Source organism: Meleagris gallopavo, chromosome 14 (genome assembly GCF_905368555.1).
Source record: "Meleagris gallopavo chromosome 14, MGAL_WU_HG_1.1, whole genome shotgun sequence".
Classification (NCBI taxonomy): domain Eukaryota; kingdom Metazoa; phylum Chordata; class Aves; order Galliformes; family Phasianidae; genus Meleagris; species Meleagris gallopavo.
Window position 1 is genome coordinate 5,615,812 of NC_139417.1, and position 15,892 is coordinate 5,631,703.

A 15,892-nucleotide genomic window follows, 5' to 3' on the forward strand; every position below is an offset into this window, starting at 1 on the left:
ATTCCAGCCCTCTGCGCGAGTGAGAGGAAAGGGAGCAAGGAAATAACAGAAGAAAAGCTGGACCAGGTAGGGCAGTCAGGGACATCCTTCAGGAAAATGGGACTGTATTTGTGAGGTGATGGGAAGAATGCAGAGGGGAAACAATCTACTATTCCTAGGTTTATCTTGGTAAATCTTCAGCAGTGCTTGAGCTTCTGGGCAGGCTGGATCAATGGCTTTGTGCTTCTTACCTCAAGACAGGAGCTAATTTGGGGGTTTCTTGTTTGGAGTTTCTTTTTCAGAGTGTGAACAGTTGCTGTTCGGATGTAAAAAGTGGATGTTGCATACAAGCTGTGGGCAACCAGTGCCCTGCCTGCATGCATAGCCAAATGCGGGGCTGTGACACCCAAAGCACCTGGGAAGAACTGGGATGGGAGAGGAGCAGCAGGCAGGGCTGGGCACAGCTGTGCCAGCAGTGATCCCACAGGAACAGAACTGACTTCCATGTACCAAACGTTAACACCAGGAGGTATTGATGGGAGGGAACGATGACAAAATGCTGCTGTGGGGACCTTACTGAGGGAGCTTATTTTTAACTGTCCTTCCATTCTTTGTTCCCTGGCTAAAGCAAGGTAATAATTGCACACTTGGATTACCCGCAGAAGCTGCTGGAAGTAGGATAAATTATTAATTCCCACACTGCATCCTGAAAAATTAATTTTAGCACCACCTATTGCAAAATTCTCCCTTGGACAACATATCCTACTTCTGGGAGCAGTTCTGAAAAAGTGAGCTTCTTCCAAGCCATTAGCATACATTCTGAAGCTTTTATTTCTCATTGTTGGTGTCTGTTAGCATGCTGAACTAATAGATTCAAATAGTAGTAAAAACCTTTCATTTATAAGAACTGTATCTCTGTATGATGTACTGAAGTAATTCAGATTCCAGGACGGAGCTGTGGAAATTCTCAGCACAGTTTGTCCATATCTTATCAGAACAGGCACGCTTTTCCCACGGCCTGGCTGCTTTCCAGCAGTGCCTAAGCAGACTTGTTGGAAGCCTGGTTTGAATGGGAGAAGTAATCTTTCTGAATGGATTTTCTGGCAGGATTCCTGTTGCGTGTGTGGTTTATTGTTCTTGGTGATGTGTCTACATTTAACCCGCTAGATAAAAGTTCTAGGGTCTTTTTTTTTCTTCTTTTTTTTTGGGAGGGGTTCTGGAAAAATAATCAGATTGTAAATTCTATAGAATCTTATACACAAACTTTTTTTTCTGTTTTATCTACTTTTCCATGCTAGTAGTATAGCATTTTGAGCATGCTTTTGATGTAAAGGCCAACAGATTATTTCCTTGGACTTTTCCATGGTCAAAGGATTGAATGATTAAATAACAACAACTTTCTTTTCCTCAACCCATTTTAGCAAAGTTTTATCATGCCAATTCATTTGATTTTTAAATAGCCATTCTATTCACAGTGTAGTAGTTCTGTATAAAGGAACAGTCGTGCTGTCAAAAAGAAAAGCGGTTCCCACTGGTGGCGTATCCTGAACTGGAGTGAACGCCTGTTGGTTGTGCATTGGTTGTAACTCCAGTGTATGCAATCAATCCCCCATGCACTGCAGGCCTGCTGTGGAGCTGAGCCAACTTCTGAGCTGAGGATCCGGCCTCTACTGTGTATTACAGGATAGCTAATATGATGTTTAACCACTCGGTAACAGCAGTGTACAAAGTTCTATTTTAGCACCGCTGGGGCAAGAAAATAACTGTTAATGCTGACAACTGAAGTGCAAATGATTGCTAAATGGAGGAAAGAGGCAGAACAAAACTCCTGTTATTTCGAGTTCACATGTGTTAACAGACAAATTATCAGGCTGAGTTTTGGCCATGAAAGATCCTTAAGATTTGGATCTTTGTAATTAAAACAGAAAGATTAAATATCTTATATTTGCATCTACAGAGGAGCAACTGTCTATTTGTTTATTATCTGCCAAAAAAAATCTTTTTTTTTTTTTCCTAGAAAGAATAATTTAACAAAAGGACAGGAAGTATACAGACCTTATTTTTATTTTAATATGCATATATATTCTGAGCAGAATAAAAATAGAATAGTAAAAGCCTTTTTTCTTTTTAGAAATAGGCATTGGAGCAGCGGGGGGGAGGGGAGGGAGAAGAGCTTGTAACTCCAAACTCAGTGCCTACAATGCTTGGAAGACTTCATGATTAATTTCATACTTAGATTTCCAGATGTTGGATTTCGTCCCAACTTTTAAAGACCTCTAATGTTTAACAGGATATGTGCTGAGTGTAGTCTTTAACAGAGTTTTCTTTCATAATTCTAGGGTCTATGAGGAAAGGTAACTCGGGAAAACGCTGCAGAATTGGAGCTGAATATACAGCCTTCTAGAAAAGAAACCAGCAACGCTTAAAAGTGTACCTTTGGACTGGAGCTGTGTTTTTGGGAAGACTATGGATAGGCACCAGAGCTGGCAGCGGAGCTGTCTGAATGCTGCCTTCTTCATGCTGCTGTGGAGCGGCGTTTCCCACGCACAGAGGGACTGCACGGGTGTGGAGTGCCAGCCCCTGGACAACTGCATCGACGATGTGCTGGAGCCCGGTGAGTGCTGTGCCACGTGTCTGCAGCACGGCTGCACGTGTGAAGGCTACCAGTACTATGACTGTGTCAACGTGGGCTTCGTCAATGGCAAAGTACCTGAAGGGCAGTCTTACTTCGTGGACTTTGGAAGCACTGAATGTTCGTGCCCCAAGGGAGGGGGTAAGATCAGCTGCCAGTTCATGCTGTGCCCAGAGTTGCCCCCAAACTGCATTGATGCAGTGGTGCCAGCGGACGGGTGCCCTCAGTGTGGAAGAATAGGCTGCCTCCACGAGGGGCAGAAATACGTAGCAGGACACACCTTTCACATGCCCCCGTGCAAGGTCTGCCATTGTCCAAATGCTGGCGGTGAGCTGATGTGCTACCAGCTTCCTGATTGTAACACGTTCGCCTTAAACACCGTGAGTCCCATGGATACTGAAGACAATGAACCAGAGAGGCACTACGACGATCCGTACAGCTACGACCAGGAGGCACCGGAAGGAGACAACACCCAGGTGGAATCTCCAAAAAAATACAGGAGCTATTCTTCCCATTTTGAGCAAGAGAGCATCAGCCAGGAGCAAAGCGAGGATTACGACTACCTACCAGCCAGCATTGCTCCTTCAAGTTCAGCTGTGGCTGATACATATGCTGAGGAAACAACCACTCCGCTCACCACAGCAGCACCGAAGCTCCTCTCTGAATTTCGCAGTGCCACAGAAAGAACTGAGCAAAAGAGGGTGCCCAGCACCACTGCAGCACCCCCCCAGCAAACAACGCATAAGGAAGCCCCAGTAACAACCATTGCTCCTCTAGAGCACACCACAGCCACAACTGAGACACCCAAACAGCTGGGGAAACTGGACAGGAGACAAAAGGGGAAGCAGGGGGACAAGGAAAGGAATGAGCACGAAAGAGCACCCCATTCTAAAATGAAAAAGCACGCCAGAAAAGAAGACCCGGGGAACAGTATTCATCTAGACTTGAAAGAGGTGAATTTAACAGAGCCAAGTTCAGCAAAATCTTCCCACGAAACACATGAGGAAAATGCCTTTCCCAAGGTAAAGTTCAGTGCAACAACCTCTCCCCCTGTTGCTCTAAAGGAAGACCGTAGTCAGTCATCCCAAAAGCAGTCACAGACACTTTATCGTTACCATCCTGAGGAAGATGGGGACCCCAACTCTATTCACGCTAACCCCAGATTACCAGAAGGTAAGAACTATTTCCAGTGTAGATGTCTATGTAACATTTACTTGCAGTGGCATTTCTCTTTCCTTATTTTCACTCCACACAAATAGGAAGTCAAGCAAATCTCCAGTTACCTTCTTTTAGCTCTTTCCAAAGGTGGTTTGTCTTTCATATGACTCCACAGCTACCGTTTCATTGTTGCTTGCCTTATTTTGATTTCGCAGACTGTGGATGGTTTTTTCTTGTGTTTTAACTTTATTTCAGATAATGATTTTTCCTTTTATTATTTTCTCTTCTTCATTTCTAATGCAAGGTCAGAGAAATGTTTTACTGTACAGGAAAGAAATTGGATTTAATTATTTATCTGTTTGGATTCTCCAGTTACCAGCTGAATATAATCGAATTTGTAGCTTTCATCTTTTACTAGAGGAAGGAGTGAGATGGTTATGCTTCTAGGACACTGTGCATCCTAGACAAACATTTACAGCACTTGTTGTAATATTTATCCTATGGCTGAAAGGCTGTCTAAGCTCATTAGTAGAAGAACTTGGTAGATACATTCGAACACCACTGAGGACTAGTACAGAGAAAGGACTGCCTCATGCTTTGGGTTTTTTTGGGGGCTGGAAGTTGATGATGTTTATGATCAACTGTGGCAAGTGTATGCATTTCCTCTCTGCCTCTGGATTCCTCTTGACATCTTCAGTGAATGTTGATTATATGCTTTATGCAGTGCTCATTACAGTAATGAATGCAAACTTCATCGCTATAAATTAGCACGTATACAGCTCATATTTTCAATTCATTTTTCATCAAATCAAGAGTAATATCTCCATTTTCAAGATGTGGCACAAAATGTTCTCATGAGAACTCAAATGTATAATACTTGCAGTCTGAGTTGAGAATACTGATTACTCCCTAGGCTGTGATATTTCTTCCTGGGTTACCTAGGTAGCCCTTCTACATGTTAGTCCATCTACTCAAGAAGTTTAAGGGAGATAGGAGGTGGTAGGTTTGAGAAAGAACCGAGGCTCTAGGTCCCCCTGTAAGCAGCTTGCCTTGTTTACTGAATAAAAGGGGTATGAGGTCCATGCATGGAGGTGATAGCCCCTTCTTTCTCTTTCACGTGTGTTTTTATTGTAAATGTTGACTTCATAGTCGTGATAGCAGCCATAATCCGAGTCAGACCTTGATGTCTTGACTTCACCAGAACAATGCTCTACAAATCAGTTCTACCTGCAGAACTTTACTGCATTACAGCTGTAAGCCAGGCAGCTTCCAAGGAGGCAGCTTGAACCCAGTGCCTTGAAATGAGAAAACATTGGCTGAACACACATACCATGCAGAGGGATGTCATTAACAGATGGAGGCTGTCAAATGTGATGTGATGGATAGTTTATGTGCTTCAAGCCTTACCTCTGTGCTACCTTCTCTTCATAGATGCCTATTTCATTTCACATCTAGATACATTTGTTCTGTGAAAGATGAATCTCCTAGGCCTGGCTGACTGATGATCCAAGGGGTAAACTGGTTCCAACCTTCCAGTTTGTCTAACCTGAATAAGAGAATAACACCTGTGTCTGCTCTGTGAAATGTGAGTGGTGAAAAGTAGGTGCCTAGATTGTGCACTGAGTTCACCTGTGCTCAGGTTTACACTGCTAGGCTATGCTTACAGCTCTTCCCTCATTTCTTGCAGCCTACTGCAACATCTCTTCTGAGTTGTGCATCAAGGCTGTGTTACACATAGGTCTGAGTTAGTAACAGTGAACAAGAACCTATCTTATCATGATATTTTAATCCAGTCTACTTAAATTGTTTTGTTTTGTTTTGTTTTTTTTCCGCTCTCAAAAATGAGACATTGGTGAAACATTCCTAAATGTTCAGTAATAGAGTTTAAGAAAGGCTTTTGGGGTGAAAGAGCTCTTCTATAGAACTAGCTGCCACAGTCTGGAGTCTCCTTAGGATGCTTTCAATCTGTCATCCATGGGAACTGCTTGGCTGGCACAGGACTAGCTGAGGTTCTTGCTGGATAGCAACAAAAAGTGATGCCCGTGTGCTGTGAGGGAGCTGCAGAACGTTTCCCAAAACCAGAAGTCTCTCTGAACCTGACTAGTTGCAGTGCTCATGCCTAGGGACTGCTGGATTTTCACTTGTGGTGGCGGTGTTCTTTTAATTGATGTGGTTGTGACTCATGTGAGCAGATCCATATGTTCCATGTAATAAAACACATACATCTTCTGTCTCTTTGGTGATTCCTGAGCTGGTGATAGAGGGCAAGTGAAGACATTAGTCAGCCTTGAAAGGAAGATTAATTCTGCCTGCAGACGTAGAATGAAAGCATAAATTCTGAGCATGTTATTTCTAACTACGAAGTGGTGTAATCTGCTCGAATTGCCAAATACCTTTTCCTTTCATCTTTAAAACCTGCATGGCCATGTTGCTGTTCCCCAGCAGGGCTGCTGCTGTCATAACAAAGTGTTGCCACACCTCCAGCTGCATTCAGCTTCCCCCTGGAGGCTGCACACAGGCAGCCCTACAAGGCATGTGGGTAGGCCCAGCTCTCTGGGCTGCAATGTGAGCCAGCCCCACTGCCTGTAGCTCTGGGGAGGATCTTCTCCAGCATGGCTGCATGGGGATGTGGGAGCCCCCAGGTTGTGTGTGCCCAGCATTGGCTGCCCTGAAAAGCAGGCTGGTCTAGGAGATTGCTTGGGTTCTTTTTGCACTTAACTGACTTCTCCTGCTTTTCTCATCAGTCTGTGTGTGGGGGTGGACTTGCTTTATTTTAGGTTGTCCTTCCTTGAAATCTTCAGTACACTTATTAAAATTTCATCTTAATTGCTTTTTTTCCCTTGTGTTTATTTGGGTTCCCAAGTCCCCAAGTGATACATATTTTTTGTGTCTCTGGGGACTTTCTACATACTGTGTAATTTATTTTAGTATTTCTTTCTCCCTGGAGCTTAGAGAAGTATAAGGGTCTTCACAGAAACATTTGCTGCCACTAAAAATTCATCCTAGGGTAGATGGCTATTGCATTTTTTTTCCCTTCCTATTAGCTGTGTCCTGGCATCAGATCTCAGTGGTTGAATCCCTGGTGCCTCTGGTTAATCACTTGGCTTTGTGACTAATATTTTATGTATCTCACTCCAATATTATATGTAGCTGAGCTTTCATCTCCCAAGTCTCTGCTGCATCTTATGCAATCTTATGATAGAAACAACATGGAGTAGGTGCTTGGATTAATTTTGCCTTTTGATCCACATTCTCCTTTTGTGCTTCACTGTCCATTTGTATGTCAGCTGGAGGCTGTGAGGTCTGGGCTGGGCCAAATCTGTCTGCATGCTGCTGTCAGACACAGGTGTGTACAATGAGATGTGCTATAGCACTGTGTTTCACAACCTCCAGCCAAAGCTATCTATTTAGCATTTTCACTCATGTTCTCCAGCAAACTGCCGTTTCTTTCAGGATTTCTTCCTCACTACTGTTTTAGAATCATAGAATCGTTTGAGTTGGAAGGGACTCTTAAAGGCCATCTAGTCCACTGCACTGAACAGGGACACCTACAGTCCCATCAGGTGCTCAGAACCTGCTCCATCCTGACCTTGAATGTCTCCAGGGTCGGGGCACCATTGCCTCTCTGAGCAATCTGTGCCAATGCCTTACCACCCTTAGTGTAAAAAAGCTTCTTCCCTATATCCAATCTAAATCTCCCCTCCTTTAGTTTGAAACCATTTCCCCTTGCCCTGTCACAGCAAACCCTGCTAAAGAGTCCGTCCCCATCTTTCTTACAGCCCCCCTCTAGATACTGGAAAGCTGCTCTGAGCTTTCCTTGTGCAGCAGTTTTGCTGATTACCTGGGTGCTACATGGGGTTGGGCCCCATGGCTCCCTACGGCAGCCCAGCACTCACAGCCCCAAGGGAGGGAGTGGGCACTGCTGTGGTCACCCCCAGTGGCCCTGCAGAAGGCCCAATGGGACTCTGGTGGCTCTGGGGAGCTGAGCCCAGCAGATGATACCTGCCCCAGCAGGGCTGGTGGCTGTTGCTGCACAGGGGTTCACCATCCTGTGCTCTGTGCCAGCTCGCACCACTCTGCTGTGGAAACACTTCTGTCTTCAAACTGAGTGCACTTGTCGTAGATCCCATTTGTACGCTGAAGAGTTCTCCAGCCACATGCAGACCTATTGAAGCTGCTGTGGCAAATGCTAATTAATCCACTCCTAAAGGAATAGTAAGCGTAAAGTAGAGGTAATTACTCAGCTGAGAAAGTGTAAATTAAATACTGTTACCAAGGGAAAGGATGAGATTGATTGAGACTATAGTCTTTATACAGTCTCTTCCCAAACATTGATCTTATCCTGTCATTTACTGCAGGAGCAACAGAGGGAATTTTAATTTCTGTATTTCCTATTTCCTCATAATAAAAATGCCCTGAACAGGGAAGGGCTTAATAAAACATATTTAAAGATCTTACTGTCAAGTTTTTATTATTTTTTTCCTACTTGTTTCCATTTCCCCATGCACTGCCAGAGCAGTGCTGTTCCTTGGATAAATGTAGCTCAGGTAGCGAGCAGCCTCGTTGTGAATGTTTTACGATTTGCGTTCTGCTTTTGGCAGCCTGAATAACAATTTGTGTCTAGCTGGAACTATTGTGTTTCAGAATAGAGGTATTTTTCCACTTAAAAAAAATCACCAGTTGTGGATGAGTTTATCATGGTCATTTTCAGAGATAAGGATAATTGCTCTCCAACTGAAGTAAATTCGTGAGACAAGATCAGTGGATTGGAAAATAGCACTCATTGCAAGTGAATCCTTATCAGAAGGAGGCAGTGGGAGGCTCTTGTGCAACACCTGAGGACGTAGGCAGGTTTTCAGCCATCGCATCTACTGTGTGTTTGCTCAGGGACTGAGGCTTATGAAGAAAGACCTCGCCTTTAGTAACTGAGGACATTTGGGAAACGAGATCCGTGGAGCACGCCTGCACTGAGGGCTTCCCTGAGCACACCAACTCTTCAGCCCTTCATCCTGCTGCTGCTGTAAAAGGCACAGAGGGTGGGAAATGCTGAGAGTGAAGCTTTGGAAACACAATCTCAAACTGCAATTACTTTGTGTTTTTTAAATATTAGGTGATGTGTTCATTCATGTTTAGTTGTTTTTTACCTCAGGCTTAAATCTGTATTATATACTTGGTCCCAGCTCTCTCTGCAGCAGGAAGAAATCAGCTCTGAGACCTCAAACTAAGATAACTGCAGAATAAAAATAAACCTGGGGAGAGTGGGATGTAGGGAGAAAAAGCCTTCAGGCCAGCAGTATGAATTGGGCTGAGCTACAGCCCCAGGCGAGTGTTCAGCTGTCTCTTGGGTAGGCACAGCTTTGAGAGGGATAATGGAAGAAGATGGCTTGAATGAGTGTAAGGCAGGCGAGAGTACTTACAGAAAGAGAGGGATGAAAATACAATAAAATAGAGAAGCATTTGAAGAGAGAACCACAAAATAGATGATGATGTTCTGCCCAAAATGTCATTCCTACCTTACCAGGTGGTATCTGGATGCTACTGTGTATCAGGGGCTTCTCTTCTTAGTCCTCTCCCCTTGCTTATCTCTTGCTACTTCCTATGTTAATGAGAGCAGTAACTTCAGGCTGGTGTGCACTGGACACTGCTTATGGCACAGGGCTGTGAATGCAGCACACGAGGGGAAACCAAACCCTGCCCCAGCCACGTAAAGGAGAGCATTCACACTATTTGTTTGCAGACTTTGAAATAAGCAGTAGCCAAAGGTATCAAATCTCCAGGTGCTGCTCTGCCACATGTGACTGAGCTCCTGCTTTCAGTGGATGCACCACTGAGCTCATGTGAAGTGCTCTGAACGGTTCCTCTTGAGGAATTTGAGCACAAACCAGGAGCTGACCTAACGTACCAGCCTGGGCATGTCAGCAGCAGCTGAATTGTGAGTATCCAGACTTGCCCTAGCCAGGGGCGCACTTTCTAGGTCAGTGTTGATGTTTTTGTGTTTGTGCCTAGTTGATTTCCCTGGACAAGTTGCTGCATGACTGCTGCTCGCCTGTGTGTGTTTTGGGAGCTGCTGCAGGTCAGGCTGTTGCTGGCTTTCCAACTGGCAAGGTTCCACATGATCCACAAAGCTCTGAGTTTAGTGCATTCTTCTTTTTGCTTTTTTTGCTTTTTTTTTTCCCCGCAAGAATCCCCTTTGTGAGCCTCAGCCCAAGCCTTTGTCACCACAGACCTTGTTCCAGTCAGCATGTGTCCCTTTAATAGAATGGAGATACCTATCAAAGGTCACGAGCTCCTTGCAAGTCGAGCTGTTGGAGAAGATGGGTCTCTGTTTTCTTCTGTTCTCCACAAAGTTGAACAGAGCAGCTGCTCACTTCAGTGTGATCTTATGAGTAAGATTCCGAACTCCTGGGGGCAATGGCTGGCAGCTACAATGTGTGATACAAGGTGGGATGAACTTGTACGTTCCTTCAGGTCTTGCTAATCTTGCCTGAAGAGCAGAATGTTTTTCTCAGAACTTGGTGCAATGATGTGGATTGGTCAGATTTTCATCCACTGACACAAGTTTTATACACTGTGCTTTTCTCCCTGAAGCACAACTACTATTTATTACTCATTCAGCTGGCTGGAGCACTTTTTCTTACAAGGGAATGCACTGTGCTAAGTGCTGGCACCAAGGGCAACTGCAAAGACTGTTCGAAGAAAGAGTGGAATGGGATGAAACTTTGGCTTCCAGCAGGAAGTGCATGCCTCACTGCTGGCCCTGGTTAAACTCAAAAGGCAGTGTTTGCCTGGGACAGGTTTTCCACAGTGACAGGGGACACAGGCAGGTATTCTCATACATCCTTTAACTTCATGGGATTTGGGTACCAGGACAGTTTAAATCCAATATGTTGAAATAATAAATGTGAATGAAGTTGAGCATCTAACTTATTATGACATGTTATCACCTAAAATCCCCGGGCATCAAAATATCTTTGGAAACCCACTCTCTGTACCTATTTTGTAGAGGTAAACATCGTCTATCTTTTGTGAAAAGTCAGTTTCATCTGTGGTTTGCAAGAACATTTGATCTCAATTATGAAATTAAAATGTGCTGGAGACAAACTGTGGAATTGAGATAGGGGTCGTCTTGTGCCACTTTTAGCCACAATTAAGCTCTTGAAAACACAAGACCCCTGGGCTCTTGGGTATCTCAGATGATGGCACCTGCTCTTTATAGTATGTATGTGAGAGTACGTCTATTAAGAAACAGAATTAAAATGAGACTTATTTGGAGTAGTGTTTGTGGTGTTATAATCAATCACTGAGGTATTGACACAGAGTATAGCTTGTTAGAGGGAAGCAAATATAAGTAGTAATTTCTGTTCCAAATTTTGTCAGACAATAACCTTTTGAACAGTTTCAAATATGTGGGCCAGAGGAACGCAGCATATGCTTACTCATGAAAGGATTTGTAATTTCATTACCCCAGGCCTCTCAGCAAGCCATATCTCTTACCTCTCAGGGATTCTTAGGTAACAAGCCAGAAGTAATTGGGATTTTATAAAGATCTCCTTATGTGTGAGTGGGTTTTATGTTTTATTGACTATTCCCAATCTGTCTGTGCTGTGTCTGAGATGACTGATTGTCTTCCAAATCCACCAGAAAGACCAAAACTCCTACCCCTAAGCACTGGTGTTGCAGACACCAAGCCCAAGTCTGAGAGAAGGACAGGGAAAAAGCAGCCATGCTATCATTTGGATCAGCACACCCTGCTGCATGTTGCCCTGCCTGTACTTGGGGCAGGGGAGCTGTGTTGCACCCTAGAGCCCTTTGCCCTGCTGCTACAAGCACACTGTAGGGAACAGGTCTGCAAGTAGTGATTTATAGAGCCTGAGGGTCTGCAATTGCTCACTGCCTGATGGAGCTTTGGGATTTACTCCATCAATGGACCCTGCTGATAGTGATGTACTTCATTAGGTGGCAGACAGTGGCTAACATGGGAGCTCTGAGTATTAACAGGGAGGCAGCTGCTCACTGCAATCTATCTGGAAACCAAGAGGCAAATGAGGTGCACAGGTAGGTGCACGTAGCTGAGGTTAGATGTGTCCAGCCGCCCATAGCAGACTGGTCATGCTGGGTGCAGTTCTGACACGAAAAAGGAAAAAAATAAAAACGTGGAACTATAATTCCTTCTCCTTCCTTGTCGCAAGTGCTAGCTGCTTTTGTCTTACTTTCGTGAGCTGTAAGCATGCTGCATTTACAAGGGCTCAGAGATATTTGTAGTTTTGAATTACTCAATATTAAAATACATGTCTATGGTTCCAGCAGCTCTGGGTTTAAAAACTGTTAACAAAATCACAGAATGGCTTATGTTGGAGGGGACTATAAAGCCCATCCAGTTTCAATCCCCCTGCCTTGGGCAGGGTTGTCACACACTAGATCAGGGTGCCCAGGGCTCCATCCAATCTGGCCCTGAATGCCTCCAGAGATGGGGCATCCACAACCTCTCTGGGCGGCCTTACTGACTTCTGAGTAAAAAAAAACCATCCTCCCAGCATCTTACCTAAATCTCCCCTTTTGCTGTTACCAACCTTATGGCAAGCTACTGCTTGCGTCTCGGGCAGCCTATATTGCAAAAGAGTTAGGTTTGTTTAGAGTGTTATATACCTTTCCACTAAGGTAATTTAAGTTGAGCATGTGAATGTGTCTCATGGATAAATAAGTTTTTAGGATGAACTTTATTTTGAATGAGGTCACTATGTGAAAATTTAATTTTAAGAAAAATGTGCATCTTCTCCCTTATATTGGTGATCAGCTGCGCTGCATCTTTACCTTTCATACTTTTCTTGGTTATCACAGAACATCATAGTGGATTTATCCCCTCCACTTTTGCTGCCTGTCAGTTCCTTCCCTTCCCTTCTGATAGGCTTGGAAGAGCCAACTTTTGTGGACTTGTGGTTAAGGAAGCATCCTTTCACCTGTGTTAGTCACCTGCCAGAGAGCTGGCTTATCTGCAGAGAACAGAACTGAGGAGAAAAATCAGCTCTTGCAGCAAAACTTCTGGGGATACTTCAGGTTCTTTGTTGTACGTCTCACTATATGTATGTTACTTCCTGTTGGAGTTTTAAAATGTGCTGTGCGTGTTACTTACTGAATGCTTTTCTGAACGGAGATTAAATGGGTTAACATTATGAGGTTATACATCTTGTATGAAGTGAAGAATCAAAAATATTTCTTGTATTCGTGTTCCGATTGAGACATCATCCTAAAGAGTCTTAAAAAACAATTATTTTTCATTGCCAGGGATTTGTAACAGAATGTGTTATACATAATACCAAACCTCCTGCGAGTCAATAAGTGCATGACACATGCAAAGGGAATTCCAGAAAGTATAGTTCCTTACTGAAAAAGTGTCTTTTTAATGAAAGCAGAGATTGCTATATAAAAAAAGTCATTTGTTACAACTCTTTTCTTAAGGTTAAAGTGGTGGTTTGCATTGAAAGCAAAATGAGAAACTTTTGAATTGGTTTAAAAGATATTTAAAAAGTCTTTAAATAATGATTCTGAGAAATCACTAGCAGGAAGACTTGTAGATAAGAATATAAAGTCAATTAATTATCTGGTGGCACGGAAAGCCTTACTTGGTACATCCTCAAGAAACTAGCAAGTTGGTGGCTATTTCTCTGCAACGCACAAGTAGGCGCAATTGCAATTCTTCACATACCTCTATAAAACATCTTGTTTATGGCCTATAAGCTGCTCTGGATTAGTATAATTTTCCCTTATCCAAGAATTTTCATCTGCAATTTGCATTAAGTTTTCTTTGTTGGAATTGCTTGTTTCATGAAACTACCAGTAGTTGTCATTTCCAGGTTCAAAACTACAGTATTCTAGCCAAGGGATTTTGTAAGATATTTACTCTGAGTAACTGTTTTTGTTGAAGATAACACACACTTAAGTAACGTCTCGTGTATTAATGATAAAGCTTTTACTGTTCTCAGTCAAAGTTGATAAGCATTGTCTTAACTTATGGCATTGAAATCAAAAGAGAGTTTGGTACAAAGTCTGTTTTACATTACCAGGCTACATAAATGTTTAATTTCAATTGGTTTGTCTTGAATGTAGTCACAAGCAAGTTGTGGTTTTGCTTTTATCTTTAAGTGGGATTGGAGATAAATGTGTAGGCTTTCCAAAATCTTGTGTACACGTCTCAGAACTTTGGGTTGTTGCAGTAAACTAATTAACATGCTTTAAATATATTCTTCAAATACAGAGTTGTGCCTTGCCCAGATATGGCACTGGGCAGCACTGCTCTCAGGACTGCCTGTACCCCTTCTCCTTTGTGCTTGGCCCCAGGCACAACAGGAGAGGGCTTGTGCTGCAGCGTGCCTGGAATCCACTGTGGGACAGGCAGAAGCTCCCACACATTGGCATTAGGTGAAAGTTGACCAATCTAGATGAAAAAGAGTTACACAACTTGTTTCTTTGTTGTTTCTGATGGATATAACTAACCAGTTCAAGTCAGTGGAAGCTTTTAGAGTCAACCAATATTTGCCTTTCAGTGTGAATAGTTTGGTATCCTGAAAAATTCTGGTATGGTGCAGCAGATGCTAGGTTAAGTTTACTATTTATTCTCACACTCAAATATGAAGGTTAAATGAACTAAACACTTTGGTGCAGAAACTGATCCACCTTTAACCTTCAGCACTGTGTTGCTGTTCTCACTTGGGTGAGTGCCGACCTCCCTGCATGCCAGCACAGCCTGGCGGGGCACGCTGCTCATCTGCAGCAGGATGGTGGGATGCTTCACCTGCACTGCTGCTTGTCTGCACCACTACAGGCTATGAGATCTGACCTTTATTAGGTAACACTGAAGTCCCTTTGTAGTATGGTGAAGCAGCTTTATGCAGTCTTGAAATCTGACCCTGCTATTTCAGGGAGTTTATCCATTCAGCTTCTAAATGGAGTCAGTAACATTTCTTGAAATAAGACTTTGAAGGTCAAATCCTGTTCTGTCAGTGCCATATTAACCCCATTACTTCCAGTAAGGTAGATACTTATTTCAGCTGTATTACTTCTTCCTATAATACTGTGAAATAGTAAAGGGCAACTATTAACCATTAGAAATCCTAGAAACAAAGTACCCGCTTTAAAGAAGACCTCCTTACATTTCACAGTGTGCATTGGTGAAGTGAGCTGCTCTCACTTCACAAGGCTTTCTTTGCAGGAAAAAACCCTTATTTGTTTCTGTCTGTTATATTTCCTGTCAGGCTCAAATTCCTCTCCCAGATCTTACAGTTAATTTATAGCAAGCAAATACCTCGTGAAATGTATGATCATTATACAAATACATTATTAGAGCCATTTGTCTTTTTGTTTGTAAATTCCCCAAATTGAATGTCTGGGTAATGGATGTTTATGGAGATGCAGTCAATAGCATTGAGAGCACACAGCACAACGTGGCACCGAGGTCACGAGCGAGCCACCTTATGTATGGCAGGCAGGAGGGGTTCAGTGCCTCTCATCTGGCACTGCAAACCCAGTTCCTTTAGGAAAAAACGTGCTGGTGTTGATGGATGAATAGACTTCTCCCATCCATGCTGGTGCAACAGAACTGATGTTCACACTGCTTTGTTTTATGTCTGGTGTGGAAAAGCCCATGTTCCCCCATGGAGTTAATCATGCGCCTGACCACAAGCATATGGATTAAAGTCAGTTTTTCAGATGACTGTAGCTCTGTTTTTCCATTCAGAGAGAGACTAATTCATTATTATACTCGGTAAGCCTAGAGTACTTGTGTTATCTCATAAATATATTAGCATCCTTGTGTACTGCCTTCATACTAAGTCGGAATACTGTTGTTCCTGGAGCAGATCTTGCCCTACTTTGGTGCAATTGCAACACAAGTAGGCATTTGTACTAGTGCAGATACCTTCACAGCACTTTCATATTTTATATCCTTTAATGCCAAGAAAGAAAAAAATATATATGCTGCAAAATAAAGGAATTAGCCCATATCCTGGAAGGCCAGAGGGCCACTGTGCTGAAGTGGTGCTTGAATCTATTCTCAGAGATGAAGTGGAGAGGCTTTCTAGACCTAACTTGTTTGTTTTGGCTGGCTGTTTGCTGCCACCTTGCTGAGGT

The 15,892-nt window shown here is 43.2% G+C and overlaps 1 protein-coding gene and 1 long non-coding RNA gene across 4 annotated transcripts in view; one reads left to right on the plus strand and one right to left on the minus strand.

The window, feature by feature from the left end:
• FBLN2 (fibulin 2) overlaps positions 1-15,892 on the plus strand; it is a 97,012-nt gene that overhangs the window by 23,545 nt on the left and 57,575 nt on the right. For all 3 annotated transcript variants that reach the window (XM_085235724.1, XM_010718454.4, XM_010718455.4), the window contains exon 2: positions 2,319-3,784. In XM_085235724.1, the coding sequence (XP_085091850.1) occupies positions 2,446-3,784 (1,339 nt within the window). In that variant the 5' untranslated portion in view covers positions 2,319-2,445. The remainder of the gene's footprint in view (positions 1-2,318; positions 3,785-15,892) is intronic.
• LOC146543401 (uncharacterized) lies at positions 3,454-9,600 on the minus strand. Its single transcript, XR_014886346.1, has 2 exons — positions 9,283-9,600; positions 3,454-6,020 (listed from the first exon to the last, which is right to left on the minus strand). It is a non-coding gene; the product is annotated as an uncharacterized LOC146543401 (long non-coding RNA).